This window comes from Hyposmocoma kahamanoa, unplaced genomic scaffold (assembly GCF_003589595.1).
Source record: "Hyposmocoma kahamanoa isolate Upper Pololo Valley unplaced genomic scaffold, ASM358959v1 100021, whole genome shotgun sequence".
Lineage (NCBI taxonomy): Eukaryota > Metazoa > Arthropoda > Insecta > Lepidoptera > Cosmopterigidae > Hyposmocoma > Hyposmocoma kahamanoa.
This window is the reverse complement of record NW_020653200.1, coordinates 9,965,284-9,983,586: the sequence shown is the minus strand read 5'-3', so window position 1 is coordinate 9,983,586 and position 18,303 is coordinate 9,965,284. Positions and strand designations below refer to the sequence as shown.

Genomic DNA, 18,303 nt, shown 5'->3' with positions numbered 1-18,303 from the left:
AATATGAGAATGGTAACCCTCGTAATATTCATAGCAAACATATTACCTATACTGTTATTGTTAGCAGTAATAGTGGAGCTAAACAATGTGTCAGTCTTTATTAGGGCCTGCGACACCTGGACAAAAGTCTGTTCGCCAGAGGACGTCACCCATACTGCCTTACATGCATGTCGAGGTCCTATCTTGGGTACTCGACCGGGTGTTGCGTACCAGATTGGACACCGGTCTGATCTAGCTGACTCTTCGATTCGTGGTCGACCAAGTGAGCCTCTCTGATGAAATAAGATAACGGGGATTAAGTACTTCCATTCACAATTACAAAAAATATATATTTATTTATTTAAAACTATAAAATAAATTAACAATTAGGGACAAGAACATTTCTTAGCCAGCCTGAACTATAACAGGCGCGATTTAGTCATCTAATATAATACCGATGCGAATTTCGAATATCTCAAGCGTCAATGTAACTTGGTGATTGAAATGAAAGTCTGATGCGCTGCGCCTTGTGTCAACTAGCTTTTTTCTTGCGCTAATCAATTTATACACAGGCAAACTTCTATCGCTTGATGATTTTAACACGCAAGACGAAAACCAGCAATGCACTTTTTTTATTCACAAGGAGCTCTATTGCTACTAAATTATATTGAAACATCTCATGTAAGATGCGATAGTTTAAAAAGTGCTGAACCATTTACCTGATAATTTCCAAACGTGAAAAGTTCCCCGTCTCTAGTAAGCACAGCAGTTTGGTTGCTACCGGCGGCTACGGCCTGTGCCCTAGGCACACGCACGCGCACTATCCTGTGATGAACTGATACATCGCCAGCGCCTAATTGCCCGTATTGATTCGACCCAAATGTTAGAACTTCACCTGTTTACGACAAGATGCATTTCAAATAAATTTTATACATTTGCATGAACGTAATGACGCAATAATTAACTCAGTTGTACATCTTAACCTAATTCTTGAACTTACCATGTTCAGTGAGCATGACAGTGTGATGCAGTCCACAAGAAATATTGATAACTTTGTGCCCACCAGGCACAGCGATTCGTGCAGGCGGCAAACAGCTTATTTTCAAACTAGAATCGCGATCTAGCTCCGATGTATTTATATGTCCCTCGTATTTAGCTATATCTTTGTCTGAAAGACATCAATTTGACATTTAAAGTAACAAATAAATTCGCAAATAAATTATGGTGCCTTATTTAGACAATTAGTCGATGATCTAAAACATGACCTAGACGTCGTGTTGCGGACACCAACCCGTCACACCATACCATACATCATAAGCCTCATTACTAAGAATACCCTATCACACGACAAAACAATATTTGAGCTATGACGGGACGTCGAGTATATAACCAGAAATAGAGACGAAAAGTCATTTGATTTGTTTGAAAACTATTCTACCAAATCATTACGGTGACAACTGCGCTCCGATTGGCCAGCTAGAATTCAAAACTTTTGACGGGTGTCGTCAATTGTTTCACTTCAAATTCATCAATTCAATCAAATCGACCAGTTTAACTTGAGCAATGCTATAATGGACAATATTGAAAAATGACATATTTCATATTTAATTACCTATATAATGTGATTCCGTTTTTTTGTAATCAGATGTTTTGCTATTTTTTCCACGCTACCGAATGGAACAGCCCCCCATTGTTAGAGATATTATCTTTATTACAATAAATATAGAATATTTTTGGAATATACGGTGTCCTACATACAGGTCAGTTGTTGCAGCTGTACTATTTCAGCTGTCTAATTTGTGATTTTAATGCAAACAAGAGTTGAATTTTAAAAATTTATATAAGGCAAATGAGCCCTGATTTGTTGCCAGGGATGGATGACCTTTATTTCGTCTCTATTTCTGGTTATATACTTGATGGACCGGGATAACGGGTTTAACTTACCGCTCCGAGTATCGGACTTGACAGAAGCGTCATCATCCAAGTCTGTGGTAATAGTAGTCGTCCGCTCGGAACGATTGGGCGCTGTAAAAGTGTCCGCGCACCTTCGGCAAATGCCGCACGCGCTGCACCCGCTATCACCCTCGCCGCAACCGCATTTTCTAAATGTACATAGTCAATGATGAGCCAAATAACAACGCCAATGTATACATTCATTATTGAAGTATATATCGACTCGTCCGTAGAACAAAGGTCTATGTGCAAGACTACTTGTTCTCAGGACCATAGTACATTTCGTTCGTTCTTCTTCGCTGTGGATGTCAGATCGACCGTTGTTCGATTTTATATTTCCGAAACGAAATAAGATATAAAAATTCTTTAAACACCTTTACACAGGCCTTACTTTGAAGAACGAAATTACGTATTTATTCTCTTTTCGCTGTATAATCACATCGGACTTTGTTCTTCGGATGAGTCGATATAGTCTTTTCTGCAGAATAAAAATTTTATTAATGTAAACTACAAGCTGTGCACGATCTTCTTTATGAAAAGAATTGAAGGCCACAGTCACCAGACGAGTTCTAATTTTGTGAACTTTCTCGAACATGCAGGTTTCATCACGATCACATTCTTTTCCTTCATCGTTAGGGTAAGTGTAAGTTTGTAAACTTGACTATAACAGAATAATGGTAAGAACAACTGAGTCGGTAGTTGGTAGAAGTATTCTTTATTTATAATATTTGTTATTACGGTATTATGTGTTTATTTATGCATCTTACACTGTTGCTTGAATCAATAAGAGCCGAAGTACTGGAAGTGTAATGTGGCAACGAGTCTAAAATAATCAATAATGCAAGCTGTGGTTGGTCATAGTACCCAAAATAAGAACTTGAATATATTCTAAAGATCGTGTTCAGGAGATGACAATTCAGTGCGTTCAAAGGAAGTATGGAGAACGCTCAGTGAAGAATTTCAAGAATGGAGAATAAAAACTGATACTCACTCGCCAGGGACTCTATTAGGGAGGTTAGCGCACTGACAGGATGCAAAACCGGTGCATTCGCGACACAACATGCAGACGCGGCAATAATCTGTTGTCCACGTGTGCGCCGAAGAACAAATTCGGACGTCTTCACGGTTCGCGCTGTGTCGCCGTCCTGGAAACGACTCTAAAAGAAAAAGCATTGGTTAAAGATCTAATGCTGCAGCGCATTCAAATGAACAAGAAAAAATTACGACTATGTGCTACACAGTCAAACTGTGGCGTTTCGTCTCAAACGTATAAACAGTCAGTACGCGAGTACCAGCGTAACCAAAATAACTCCGCAGACACTATTCACAACATTCTGGAATGCCACGCAGAAGTCCCGGATTCGATACCCGGGCCGGGAGAAATATTTGTGTGACCTACATTTCCTTCACTCGTGACTTTGGGTGTAATTTCTGGTTGTTTATGTGTGTCTCCATGGCATCCGTGATACTGGGTTTCTCTAGTACGGGGCTCTGTATGTGTTATTATATTACCATCACCATGTAAGGTTAAGAATGCTAACTGCGGCGCCGTCAATGTCGTCATCGTTTTATCATTTACATCTGACGTCGGATATTAAAACAAAAACAACTTAAAGAAATACTTACTTTCTTTAGTGTAACCGAATTCTCTACCGCACTGCCCTTTGTTGTTGATTCCAAAAGTGTACACTTGTCCAAAGCCTGTTAGTGCTACTGCGTGAGCTTTCCCCAGTGAAACCTGCAAATAATTTTGATTTAATACATCATTAACCAGTTGAACTTTCTTACTTGGCCTAAGAGTCTAAATATCGACTGTGAACTGGCAATCGGTACTATCTCAATTTTGACAAGTTTACACAACCAAGATAAAAATTGTTTGCGTCATTCATATAGCATCTGGTTTATTAAATAAAAATTCGTATCGAGTTCTTAGGTTTTCGCGATTGTTACACATAGGAAATGAAACTATTTTTCCGGATTCAATTCGCGTATATTTGCTTTTTCAAACAAACCGACGTTTAGGGCCCGTTACAGGTCCCATGGTCACGGTTGTCAACCTGTAAAGGGCCCGAAACGTCGGTTTGTTTGAAAAAACAAATAATTGCGATTTAAATCCGGTGAAATAGTGTCATTACCTAAAAACTCGTAGTTTTTAAATATTTTTAAGACACATACATAAAACCTTCAATAGCTTATTTGTGCGTTGCGGTAATTGTATCCACGTGAAAATTGAGCGCGACAAACGAGAGAAACAGAAGTAACAAAAAGAAACAGGTATTATATATTATTTATTGGAAAAAGGTGAGGAGAACATTTTTAATACAGTTCTGTACATGAGAGTAATTTGAAATACGTAAATAATAACTAATGTAAGTAAAATTGTCTAGTGGGTTTTCTATCTTATGTTTCAGCGAAAATGTCGAGAGGGTAATTATAATTTTGTACGAACTACTTCTTAGAAAATTTTAATATAAACCGACATTGTTCACAAAGAGTTAGTGCGTAGCTTTTGCAAATTTTAAAAAAGTTTGTAAGTTTTTTGTCGTTTTTTATTATTTATTTATTGAGCATTCTTGGCTACAGAGCCATCAGCTTAAAACAGGTAACAAATAATTAATAAACTGAAAAAGTAACAATAATTAAACAAAAAATCCCGCCATTTCTTGTTTATGCAATTATATGCGATGCAATTAAAAGGATTACAATTTTTGCGGCGATGATTAAACGACAAAGATAGATACGCAATTTCATATCGTTATCCTTGTTCTTCAAAATGTGTAACAATAGTTCATTATCAAATAAACAAACGCACGAATGACACTAGTGCGGTATCTTACCGTAAATAATAATGGCTACGTGGCTTTATCGACTGCGATAAATATATCACGGGCAGGTTTGTCACATATCAGTACATCAAATAACGCGAACATCAAAATTTACCACTACTGTATGTAGTTTGCTAAAGGTGGCAAGATTCATTCTAGTAAATCTTTCTCTACTACTCTCAATACTACAAATTTCTGTGTAGTCCAATAAAAATACACCCACCTGTATAATGCGTTCATGACGCAGTCCGGTCACGACTCCGGAGGGGTCGCAATGCAAAGTGTCTTTTCCGAACATTAATAATAAACCTTGTCTCGTAACTAGCGCTGTTGACCCGTAGTTGCACGCTGCACTAACAACGAAGTGTCCGTCCGCCTGTTTATGAAATATATTCGTATTTATTATTGACCACATGTGCCTACGATTTTATACGCGCAAATATGTATTATACTAATATAAAAAATTAAACTATGTTCACTGGTTATGAAATTCATTTTATATCATGTCTAATAAGTAAACTTAATACTTGTACAAAAAAAAAATATTCGTTTTTTATGCTAACATATAAAGAACTGCTACAACTCTGCTAATTATTACAATCTCTGTAGGAAGTGTCACCTCTTACCACATGAAATGCGTCGTGATATTAGTGACCCAATGTTTTGAATAAAATTAGCATTAAGCTCAATTGACTGTCTAGAATTATTATCACAAATATCACTGAGAGTTCCCTCTAAATCTTTGAAAAATAATTCACTTTTGGGTCTACTCTCGGCCCGTACTAATTACATGCAAAACGAGTTTATGTGTTGCATTGCAAACGTGCCAATTACGCGTAATAGTAACGCATCATTTTAACATTCTATGTAATTCTTTTGATCTGGATATTTTCAATACGAGTGTGATTTCGGCAAAGAGAGCACTGGGTGTGCATTTCTTTGACTCATAGTGAGGCTTGCAACTGCGGTTGTCTTTTTATGTTTACGTAATAAGTTACGTTTTAAATAATAGGTTAGTTCAATTGTACATGCTGGTTCCTTATTATATTTCAGTTTGCGAAGATCTGTAATTGGGTCTCAGTTGCTACTATTATTATTTAAGTTAGTTTTAAGGTGTCAGCCTTCATTTTTGACAAATAAATAAATAATACAATTTTCAATTTATTTTTATAATTGAAAGTGTTATTGTGGCTTAAATATAAAAATTAGGTTTATAGATAATTACTGGCGCTAATATAGCACACTTTCCACTTTCCACGTCTGTCCAATGATTTGGTCAGCGCACGTAATTGCAACGAGCGCACGCGACTGACTCACTTTAAAAAGGACATATCTTTTTTATTTGTTAACTATGGTCATATACGAGTTCGGACACGTTCCCATTAAGTCGTAACGTTTTATTTATCGTTGGACGACTGTCGCGTCTAGCCTGTTTTCATATTACGACTATCTATCGTGACTGTGTTGTGGACGTTTATTTTATCGTTGAACGACTGTCGTGTCTAGCTGTTCCCACTAGACCGTGACGACAATTTGTCGTTTCTCGGCAGCCGCCCTGTCGTTTGCACGACAGAATCGTTAGAAACTACGACTACCTGTCGTCACATTTTTATCGTGACGTTTTATGTATCGTCAAACGACTATCGTTCTTGCTCTTCCAACTATCACGACAGTCTGTCATCGTAGCGTTAAAAAGTCGTGAACTACAGTTAATCGTGTTTTACTATATGTGAACAACTTCATTTAAATGCACAAGACACGACACTAAACTGCACGACTATCTGTCGTCACGACATAATGGGAATACGCCGTAAGGCCAATGTAACAAAAAAAAATTAGTTGATATAATTTCCAAGAGAAGAAGTCTAACGAACACACTCCCGACAATTCAGGTGCCAAAGAACACCTGAGGTCCTAGTACCTTAGGTACATACTTACTCAACTTTAACGTTTACTCAAGTGTTTTTTCTTATTTCCACCTGTACTACTATGAAGTAATTAGAAGAATTAGACTTAATGCCCCTTGTACAGAAGCCGAGCAGTTTTAGAGGTATATGTCGGAGACTCGTCATCAGACTCGCCTAAGTCGAAAATGAGATCATGAAGAAGAAGAAGAAGAAGAAGAGAATCAAAAGTACTCAAACTTCGATAAAGTACAATTATATAATCTATACGTGACGAAATTGTACGACATTTAAGACAGTTGTAGTAGAAGAACGTCTCTACACTAAGTGTTTCTTTTTGCAAATGGTGCCTTTATAAAGGTTAGTTATAAGAAAGCCCCGTAATGAGATAAGCTCGCCTTTGTACACGAAAGTTTTAAATTCTATGCTACAATTTGTAACTTATTTTGTTATACAATAAAGTGTTTAGCGTCGGTTTTGTAAAAATACTATAGATCAGGTTAAGATTTTTTTATACTATGGGGCATTAGACTACTTCGTGCCAACTTCAAAGTAAAAGGTAAGGGAACCAGACGGGAAGAAAACCTTCAGAATAATTAACCCTGTCAATTATACTGAACCCAGCTTTCCGCTTGACTGGTAGAGAATGCCTAATGGCATTAAGTCCGCCATTTGTACTGTTTCGTGTGCTATAAAGTTTAAATAAATATAACCAAAAAGCAAATGAAAAAATGTCAGGACAGTATCTAATATTGGAGTTAAAGAATTAATACATATAAGGTAATATAATAATTAAAAATGAATACATATATTACACGAAATACACACAAGGATTAAATTTTTATATCATTAATATAATAGTTACTTTATAATGAAAACCTAAGGCGATAACCCGAGAATGAGGTGAACTTTCAAAAGTGACAAGACATACATAATGTCAAACCTTAGCGGATGGAATAGTCTAAGCGTCAGACTCCCTACGAATCGACAATGTCACAAACTTGAAGCTTGAAGTACACCGGGTTTCAGACATACGATGAGCTCTTTACTACTTTCTAGTCAAAGAAATGGTAAATTACCTTTAAAATTTTTTTAGGCCTAGTAGGTTTGGGTGTGCGCCTGTGTTTGCTAGCGTCGCCATCTTCCCCTCGGCGAGCAATGCCGGTGAACAACGCTGTTCCATTATCAAGCACAAACACTGCATGAACGCCTTCGTGACCCACTGCTACCTACAGCACACAGAACGTTCGTAAGGAACTATCGCGAGCCCTGAAGAGCCTATTATGAATTAATAATGCAACGGAAGTGTCATAGCGGAAACAAATATCAAAAGTAAATTTTAGCGAAAACAAATGGATTTACATAGTTTTTGCGTTATTTGTTTGAAAGCTTACCTGTATGACCTTGCATTTTTTGCCACTGGGGGCATCATTTCGATTGAACAAGGTTTCCTTCATCAATGTCCATCGACCTGGGTGTGGAGTCGCAGCTTTATAACCCAGACTTGTACCTTTTCCTGTGTAGTAAACCTGAAACACTTGTTATATTAGCAAACTAGCGCAAAGTAGGGATGCACATTACAATTCGATTTTTAAGAAGATCGATTCAATTATATACGATCTTGAAATTTTTTAATCGATTCACTCGAGCAAAAAATCGTGCATCCCTAACGCTTCAAATTAACAGCCAACGTTTTACTACACACACATTCAATTCAAAACAAAACAAACACTAAATGTTGTTCATATTAAGTAAATTAAAATTATGTTATAAATTTAATTTGAAATGCAATTAATACCTTTCCTGAAGTAGTTGTCAAAAGTCCGAAATCCTGTCCAGCACAAATGCCAGCAAGGGGGTCATCGTCATTATCATCTAGTTGCATCGCAATAGGGGCATCTAAGTCGGTGTTCCGTCGGGACAGGCCGTCTTCAAAAGGCGCTTTGCCAAATGTCAAAGTGCGGTTCCTCAAAAGATGTACTTTAAGCTCTTTGTTGCACGGCAGCGACATAGAGCCTTCAGGACGATCACATAAGTTTTCAACGTCATACATTCGAATCATTAAGTTATCCTGTTTGACAATGTTTGTATTTTAATTAGTCCTGTTGCAGCTGCATAAAAGACGGTATAAATAGCACAGAGAAATGCACTGATATACCCATAAACAAACTTCATAATTAAATCTGTAAGTGAAGGTAAAGTACCTCAAGTTCAAATTTTGGAATTTAGATATTTTACAAACACGGTTTTAGAATGCTAAAAATGCACGCTACGGTAAAAGATATTAAGTCGTTTGTTTATCATATTTTATTTGACCTTAAAATTGATTTTAAATGCTTAATTAAGAGTCTCAATCTCTTTAAAACGCTAAGTAGTAAAAATTACTATTTGGCATTTAAGGTTCTTTAGTTTTCACTTACAGAAATATTACCTAACATCATCGAGCATATAACTAAAAATAGAGACGAAATAAGGGCCATCCATCCCTGGCAACTCATCAGGCAAATGGGCCTTATATCACTTTTAAATATCAACTCTCGTTTGCGTCGAAATCAAAATTATAAAGCCGAAATAGTACAGCGTCAACAAATGACATGCGTGTACATATCCATATATTCCAAAAATATTCTATATTTATTGTAATAAATATAATGTTTCTAACAATGGAATTCAATTCGGTGGTGTGGGAAAAACAGCAAAACATCTAATTACAAAACAAACAGATTCACATTTCATAAGTAATTAAATATTAAATATGTAATTTTTCAAATATAGGAAAGCTCAAGTTAAACTGGTCGATTGGAAGTGAAACAATTGATGACACCTGTCAATTGTTTTGAATTCGGGCTGGCCAATCGGAGCGCTGTTGTCACCGTAATGATTTGGCAGAATAGTTTTCAAACAAATTAAATGATATTCGTCTCTATTTCTGGTTGTATACTCCATGCCTAACATTTACACAATTTAAACCTATTTTAAAAAAGGGCAGTTCGTTTATAATACATTTAAGTCGTACGTCATATTTCCTCTATGATTTAATATAATACTTACAAAACTTGCTAGCATAATCAGCCCCAATTGTTGGCCGTCGGAAAAGACAGCCGATTTCGGGTCTACCGGCGGCGGTGATCCAGGATCGAGCTTTATCACATGTTTCACTTCGAGTGTGGTTTTGTCAATTTCAAAAACTTCAGTCTTTTTTCTTCCTATTCTGGAATACAACTTTCCCTAAAAAAGGAAAATGTAAAATAATTACAAGTCTAACAGAAACAAGATTACGTTTAGAAGATCATCACCACAAATTTTGTGGAAACTTAATCTCACCTGGCAATGTCCAAGCCAACCATGACGATCGCCAGCGAAGAAGTCAGGCTTATGCAAATAAACATGTTGCCTAATAGAACTGCCATAGCCTGACCCAATTTTCAACAGGCCTTTAGAAGAGAAAACGTATAGAAAGCAACCGTCGGACACCAGCGAACGGACGACGAGTTCTCCTGCTCCTGCAATCACTTGGGCAGGAAGGTCGACAGGGAAACTCATCACCAAAGACTGGTGCGGAACTCCGAAGTTTAACCATTGATTACGGGATGGTGGGCCGAGAATCACAGATTGAACGCTTCTTTGAAGACTTGTTAAGTTAGATGGTATCTGCAAATATTCAGTGTAGATGAAAACAAAACGTAAAATTTGTAATTACTTTCAATGATTTTGCCAAATGATTGTACCTAGTTTTCCAAAATTAATAGTCATTTGTAATGTAAGTTTGCAGAAAGTTAAATTGGCTGTCTGATATTTTACCTGAATGTATTGATCTGAAAGAGCTGAAGGTGACATTATTAAAGACGTAACAGCGTTCAATATCAATTCTGCTTCGCCCCGAGCTACCGATAATGAAATAAGACAAGAAGCGCTGAGTGCTGTCAGACTGTTTGGAACATCTGATCGTCCAAAAGCACGACTGCTAGCTACTTCAATTAACATCGCGTGAAGGTTTTGTATTATCTGAAATAAAAAAAACAAAGAACTACAGTATAACAGTAAAAGAAAAAACAGTTATTGTCACTATTAGTAGTAGCATATAATAAATGACATCACAAATATATTTGTTATAATATGGTTTTTATATTTAATATACTTCTTTAACATTGTAACAGGCCCGAAAACTAATATAAAATATATTTAGATAATATAATATATAAAATACTTGTGTTAGCCTCGGCTAAGCCAGAATTTTTCTAAAAAAACAAACCCGGAAATAACAGAAATAAATTAACATACTTCTGAAGGTTCTTGAACCAACTCTTCAGGTGAATGACCTTGGAGGACATCTAGCAAAGCTTTGAGAGCATGTTCACAAAAATGAGCATCTGTGCAACGAGCTTGAGATATCAAGGAGAATACTGTACACAGTCCAATACCAGTAATCTGAAATTAAATGGTAAGCATTTACAACTTTGTAATATGGGAGTAGGCATAAAGAAATTAATAAATATACATACTTTGGGCAGTTTAGATAAAGGTATGTAATCTTCATCATCATCAATATCACTATCGTCTGATTGTTCAGCAGACATCAAACGAAGATGCCTCCACCTAGACAGGATAGATCTCCGTACTGATGCATACACAGCAAACTGAGAAGGGTTTCCTAATAGTGCAGGTGCGTAACAAGCTGCTAAGGGATTTGATTTAAGTCTCCCTTTTTTGTCCTTCTTTCCGAGTTTTTTATGTGCCCTAGAAAATAATGGTACAGCATTAAAGACTATAAAAGATAAAAAAGTTGAAGTTGATAAAGACCCAAATTTTTATTTATAATGCTCACAGTCCTCCAATAAAAACCACATCACAAATGTTATAATAAATTATAAGTATGTAACCCATAATGGAAATAATGACTTGGTCTAAAAAATAAGTGAATACTAAATGTAGTAATAAGTGTGTGAGTGTGCAACACATCAATCTTTAAAAAGAAAAAGCACATTGCACTTTTAGAAATAGACATATTATTCCAAAAAGAAGCAACAAAGCACACATACATGTAACAATCACGAAACACGATTATAACATAAAAAAAAGGAAAAAAAAAGATTTTGTGGCTTACAAAATTAAATTAACTTTACCTAGTGCCACTCCAGCACAAGGCACGAAAAAATCTCTTGTAATTCTCCACCTCCATACATCTTAGCTCAGGCACCTGCATACTTAATGCCATAATAGGTGGTTTCAGCTTATTTCTGAAAATTAGTTCAATATTTGCAACAATAACAGAATATTCAGAACAGCTATTGTAAACTGTTAATTAAAGGCTCCGAATACAATGATTTCCTAACAAAAGAAACTATAGACTGGGCTTTGCAAAACAGTGATGAAATTTCCACTTGTGAATCCTCCATCTGATGGCACTCCTACTTTTCGTAACATTAGATAATACCCACTCACTTCCTAAGGTATACGGTAATCTAAGCATTAGGATCACCCAACCTGCATTTCTACAACATTCTCGTAAATAGCTCACTAAGATAATGACTACAATTTTTACACCATTATTGTAAATAGAAATTCGCAAAAGCATACTTCTCTGTGAACATTATTGTGCGACATTTTTATAAAATACGTGTATTAAAGATTATTTTATAGCATCTTGTTTAAACCGAGTCCTTTTAATTTGTGTTCATAAGAAAGAAAAACTCATTCACTTGGCATTTTCGTAGCTTTAGCATGGTCACATAATATTGTAAAAGCCAAATTAAATAAATAACTTAAGAAATTCAAATAAACAAAGTAAGGAGTTAAAACTTATGACCCATTTGTATTATTTCACTTATATAGAGATCTTAGTCCTGAAAACAATCTTAATACTCCAGAATTACTATTTAATAAAAAAAAAGGCTTGGAGAAAAAAGTGCCCAATTAGCAAATGCTATCCAGCACAGCATAGTAATAGAAAGACACAGTCGTAACAATCAATTTTTGCTTTAGGTCGATCTCACAACGTTAAATAAAGTATTTGTAGTGTTACAGTTTTAGGTACAGATCAAAGTTAATTTATCAATTTAAATGTCCTAATGCTGTTAAGGTACACATAAGCGCAGAATAGTTAGGGTTTTGAGAAGAGACACTTAATTATAATTAACCTTACTCCACGGCTGTAAGGTTTGAATTAGCATTGTGAAAGTGATTCTTTTTGTACAGTCCCTTAACCCTGTCTGTTGAAATGTATTGAAACACAAATCAAGTTACAGTTAGGATTTTGCTATAGAAGAAAATTAGTAAACATAGGTATAGTCAAAGCAAATATTATCACAAAACATACAGAGTTCAGCATGTTCGTAACTCATCACGCCTCCTAAAGACAAACACACGGTGTCCCAAATGATTTAAATTAGAATTAAATAAACAAAGATTTTGGTAAAACAATGGCGAAAGTGGAATATTTATTTTATGGAATATCATGTTTTTCCTAAAATGATATATTTCCAGTCTTATTAAAGGAATTATTGTTTCATCTTTGCATCAATATTTTTATGAATATAAAGCTTTTTAAAAATGATGAATGAAAATACAGCTGCATGTTGCACCATGTGACTTTAGGACTTGTGACAGGAAAAAGTTTCAAAAATACCAGATTGTTCCTAGACATTGTCGCAAATTGGCATCACTGGCAAAGGTACAGCCACATAATATTAATTTCTTTTAAGAATTTGTTGTCCGACTGTCTGACATTATGTATCTGAAACCTTCCATTGTTGGGAAATTTTCTTCAATACAAGATACATCATAAGGTTGTACGAAATAATGTTTAGTCAAGCATATTTTAAATAAGCTTTGGTATAAATTGGAAATCAAAAAAGTGTAATTCAATAGTTCAATGGCCTCAAAAGTCACAAGTAAATAGCAGCACAACACGCACAGCATTATTATAGAAAATGTAGAAGTCAATATAAATTAGCTCCTTAAAAGCTTAACAAATCGCCAGGAAAATAACAAATTTAAATAGTTATTACCTTAGTGATTTTTGAACTCAGAAGTACTAGTAAGTCTACAGTGCACATGTCTATGAAAATACGCCGAAAATAAAGAACAAAAAAACTTCAACATATGCTTGAAAATACCTGTAATGCGTCCCATAACATATTTGTCTGTTTTCACATAATAAAACTTATCGATTAAAGAATAAATTCAATTTCGGCAATCAGACAAATTCTAAACTTTGCACTAACGTCAAAAAATCAATAAACATACGACCCTAGTGTTTACCAATAATATGAAACTAACAAAATCGTTACTTTACGTTATTGTTACACGTACCGTTTTTCCAGTAGTTGTCATTGTGCGGCGAGAGTGCGCTATAAAATAATGTATAGCAATGACGTAGTGTATGACGTCAATGATGTATAGGAACTAAAAACAGTTTTTTTTTTCCTTGTTTCCGATTTGATCGTTTTTTTCTTTCTATGATAATAATCCTATCCTCTAGTAACTACTATTTTCACGTATTCTTCTAACTACCCATGTATCATATTTCATGCATCCTTTTCTCTGATATTATTATATGTATATATATATATATTATTTCAGCAGTTTGTTCGATGTATTTGTTTGGAGTTGCACAATAAGCCTGCTTATATGTAGTACTCGGGCTGTAGAGATAAGCGAGCTATACAATCCATGCCATTATAATAATGTCTGATCATAATCAGTAAATCAATATTTTACAATACTATGATAAATATGATTACCATCACATGAATACCGCTAGTAAATTATAAGCCAGTTAATATGTAAAATGCGTTAATAGGCTGTAAAATTAATTATTATTGTATCTATGTTTAATAAGATAGGACATTTGTAATAACCAATCGTTCGTTAATAAAGGAGTACCTTTAGGTGCCTTTGCACTAAGGCGTATTATATAACTTTGCTAGAATTTAGCCATATTCAACAGGGAGCAATTTATTGTTTGCTTCAACGCAAGTAACTTGTTGCAATCGATCGATTGTCGGCACACTTAAATCGAGAATAGGTTGTTGCTGGGCATTCCTACTGTCACACTTCGTCACACGTCACTCATTTCATTTTTGGGTAGGAGGATGTTCACAAGTGGTCTTACTGAATTTGTTAGAGAAGTCCTTAAAGTGGAGTAGTGAGTGACTATCACCCATAAGTATTATATATTTGGAAAGTACAAACACCATCATGTTCAGTTGGCTAAAAAAGGAAGGCGAGAAAACTGAAAGTATCGAGAATGTTGTGGAAGGTCTTAAGAGGATTTACAAAACTAAACTTTTGCCACTCGAATTGCACTATCAGTTTCATGATTTTCATTCACCACAACTAGAAGACCCAGACTTCGATGCTAAGCCAATGATATTACTGGTTGGTCAGTACTCTACTGGAAAAACGACCTTTATAAAATATCTATTGGAGCGTGATTTCCCGGGGATTAGAATCGGGCCAGAGCCGACAACAGATCGTTTCATTGCTGTAATGTTCGACGAAAAAGAGAGTGTAATCCCTGGTAACGCACTAGTTGTCGATCCCAAAAAACAATTCCGTCCACTCAGCAAGTTTGGTAACGCCTTTCTGAATAGATTTCAATGTTCTACCGTCAACTCGCCTGTGCTTCGTGGAATATCTATTGTAGACACACCTGGTATACTCTCAGGTGAGAAGCAGCGCGTGGATCGCGGTTATGATTTTACTGGAGTCTTGGAATGGTTTGCGGAGCGTGTTGATCGCATCATACTCTTGTTTGATGCTCACAAATTAGACATATCAGATGAGTTCAGACGCAGTATAGAAGCTTTGAGAGGGCATGATGACAAGATTCGTATAGTTCTAAACAAAGCTGATATGATTGACCATCAACAGCTGATGCGCGTCTATGGAGCGCTCATGTGGTCTCTGGGAAAAGTGTTACAAACTCCTGAAGTTGCCAGAGTCTACATTGGATCTTTCTGGGATCAACCATTACGGTATGATGTAAATAGACGCCTCTTTGAAGATGAAGAACAGGATCTCTTCAGGGACATGCAGTCACTCCCAAGAAATGCTGCTCTGCGTAAATTAAATGATTTAATTAAGAGAGCACGTCTTGCAAAGGTACATGCATACATTGTCAGCGAGTTGAGGAAAGAAATGCCTTCCATGTTTGGAAAAGATGGAAAGAAAAAAGAATTGATTAAGAATCTGGGCCAAGTATATGACCGAATTCAAAGAGAACAACAAATTTCTCCAGGTGATTTCCCTGATATTAAAAAGATGCAGGAAAACTTGGCAAACCATGACTTCACTAAGTTCCATCCTTTGAAGCCTAAACTTCTGGAAATTGTAGATCAGATGCTAGCTACAGATATTGCTAGGCTTATGGACATGATCCCACAGGAAGAAGTCAATATTGTCTCCGAACCACTGATTAGAGGTAAGTTTTATTTGCATGTAACTATATTTTACATTGGAAGCCGTGGTAACCTAATGGTTTGAGCTAGTGCCTCACAAGCAGAGGCTGTGGTTTTGTATCTGTACTCCCTCAGAGGAGACCTGTTCACAAGGGTTGATGATGTGATTTGTATTGAAGCTGTCATGTTGAAAAGGAAAATGCAAACATTATTTTAATTATAACATGTTGAATGTTTAGGAAACAATTCTATAATATTTCAACCATATAAAATATTTTAAGTCAATATTGTAATAGAAAATTGGCCTCCTATTTAACAGGAAGTATGTGTAAGCTCCATGAGCCATCAACATCCGAAGAAAATAAATTTGTGTTGATGGAGTGATAGAAGATGGTGATGTAATGAAAACTCTGTCTTTGTTATTTGTGAATGTTCCCTGTAAAACCACAATTTATAAGTGAATAATATTGTAAATATTATATATTATTCTTGGGTTCAAATAAATTAATCAAATTGTTTTTGTTTATTTCTATAGCTATATATAACTGTTTCTTTTTCTATGATGATTAACTGTTTTTATATCCATAAACCAACTTATTTATTGATTACTTAGCTGCAGTAGTTTTAAATGATATTTATTATTAATTCTGCTCTTGCGAACATATTTTAGAATCTAAACTGTCTTAAACTGAAAATTTGGCGGCAATGGCGAATTTCGTTACATCACTATCCTGACATGTATGAGTGTGATGGTATGTCGTATTGTTCTATTTGTGATAGGAGTGCCACTTATCATGTTGTTCACAAGGTTATATGTGTTATATCCTTTGCTAACTTGAGATATCCCAGTGGCGTAACAGCTAAAACTTTGTTATCATCAGATATTGACCTGAATAAGCACTCTTATCTTATTGTTGTACCACGATATCAAGCTGGGTGGAATTTGCTATCTGCTTCTATTAGCTATGGTTAAACAACATACTTCCAAATTAGGATAGGAAAATTGTCTTAAACTTTGTGATGAAAATCCTAGGTCAATTAACTATAGTGATCTTTATGTTAGTCAACAGGGGGCAGTGGTTAGCCAACACCTAACAATTTAGATCCGGCGACAGTGTCGACACAACCATGTCGCTATTGCTGTTCTAGTACATTCTAATTGCTGGTAAAAAGAACCTAAAACACAACAGACTTTTAAAGCATTAGTTTCTTCGGTAATTTCATTATCGTCATCTAATAGTATACCTGACATTTTAGTCAGTATGTATTTATTTAAAAACTGGGGTACAGTGTATAGCAAAGTGATGCTATGGTTTAATGCCATATGGCAAAATGTGTATGGTAACTAATGAAAAAGAGTTTTCGCATAGCTTGTCATTGTGATACAAATATCTACAAATATGTGTATTTATGTACATATCATGTTGATGCAGTTGGCTACATAAGCTGCACTAAGAAGGAATTATTTTGTTATTATAAGCACCTGTATCTACTTTTTGTTGTCTAATAACTTGTGTGATTAGTTTTAATGTATTTATCTAACAGATTCTTATATGTGTGTACAATTTAATATTTTGTTGTTTCTCTACCTTGTCCATTATTATGGATTATAATTATTGTTCTCGGTCTATCTGTTGTTACACGCACTATTGACAATTTACTTTAAGTAATTTACCTTATTACGAAAACTCTAGCAAAACTGAATTGTATGAGCTCTCCATTCACTACATACCTACCTTCCTCAGTATGTATTCACTTTAACGAATATAACTATGAATACTCTTAGGATAATTATTGACTTTAACATTCATAGTTTAGGTATGTTGCTATACCAGTGACGTCCTTGCAGAAAACATCGATGCAATGTACTATTATTTATGTCTCATACATAACCCATGTAAACCCTGTAGGTATGTTTAAATGTCATTCCTAATTAATAATTCCAAAGCGAGACTAATAAATCAAACAATTTAATCATGCTAAAAACTGTGTAGATACTTCTTCGTATAGATATCGACTAGGTAAATTAAAATAGTATGTGATAAACGCTGGCGTCATAGTGAATCACTGACATGAACTCGACTTCTACTCGGGCGTAGTTCGAGCGCACCTGTACTGTTCATCGCGACCTTCGTCATTGTGTCTGGTCTGATCATGAACTGTAGATACAAAAGATTTACTGGCGCTTAAATAAAATAATAATTATTTGACTAAACCAATGTCAGGTATCAATCAATCATA

At 35.4% G+C, this 18,303-nt stretch overlaps 3 protein-coding genes across 3 annotated transcripts in view; 1 reads left to right on the top strand and 2 right to left on the bottom strand.

Moving 5' to 3' along the window:
- The window catches only part of LOC113225523 (E3 ubiquitin-protein ligase MYCBP2), a 98,975-nt gene extending 88,690 nt beyond the window's left edge, over positions 1-10,285 (bottom strand). The window contains exons 1-12 of the mRNA XM_026457848.1: positions 9,986-10,285; positions 9,713-9,889; positions 8,460-8,732; positions 8,056-8,190; positions 7,741-7,890; positions 4,981-5,133; positions 3,559-3,670; positions 2,924-3,089; positions 1,924-2,081; positions 980-1,147; positions 699-874; positions 47-272 (exon numbers count right to left, since the gene is read on the bottom strand). Of these exons, the coding sequence (XP_026313633.1) occupies positions 47-272; positions 699-874; positions 980-1,147; positions 1,924-2,081; positions 2,924-3,089; positions 3,559-3,670; positions 4,981-5,133; positions 7,741-7,890; positions 8,056-8,190; positions 8,460-8,732; positions 9,713-9,889; positions 9,986-10,204 (2,113 nt within the window). The 5' untranslated portion in view covers positions 10,205-10,285. The remainder of the gene's footprint in view (positions 1-46; positions 273-698; positions 875-979; positions 1,148-1,923; positions 2,082-2,923; positions 3,090-3,558; positions 3,671-4,980; positions 5,134-7,740; positions 7,891-8,055; positions 8,191-8,459; positions 8,733-9,712; positions 9,890-9,985) is intronic.
- A 78-nt stretch (positions 10,286-10,363) lies between these two features.
- LOC113225513 (E3 ubiquitin-protein ligase MYCBP2-like) lies at positions 10,364-12,096 on the bottom strand. The gene is made up of 4 exons (XM_026457837.1): positions 11,785-12,096; positions 11,164-11,398; positions 10,943-11,089; positions 10,364-10,666 (listed from the first exon to the last, which is right to left on the bottom strand). The coding sequence occupies exons 1-4, from the start codon at positions 11,874-11,876 to the stop codon at positions 10,364-10,366; spliced, it is 777 nt and encodes a 258-aa protein (XP_026313622.1). The 5' UTR covers positions 11,877-12,096.
- Positions 12,097-14,798: 2,702 nt separating this feature from the next.
- LOC113229313 (EH domain-containing protein 3) overlaps positions 14,799-18,303 on the top strand; it is a 13,338-nt gene continuing 9,833 nt past the window's right edge. Inside the window, exon 1 of the mRNA XM_026462895.1 lies at positions 14,799-16,085. Within this exon, the coding sequence (XP_026318680.1) occupies positions 14,861-16,085 (1,225 nt within the window). The 5' untranslated portion in view covers positions 14,799-14,860. The remainder of the gene's footprint in view (positions 16,086-18,303) is intronic.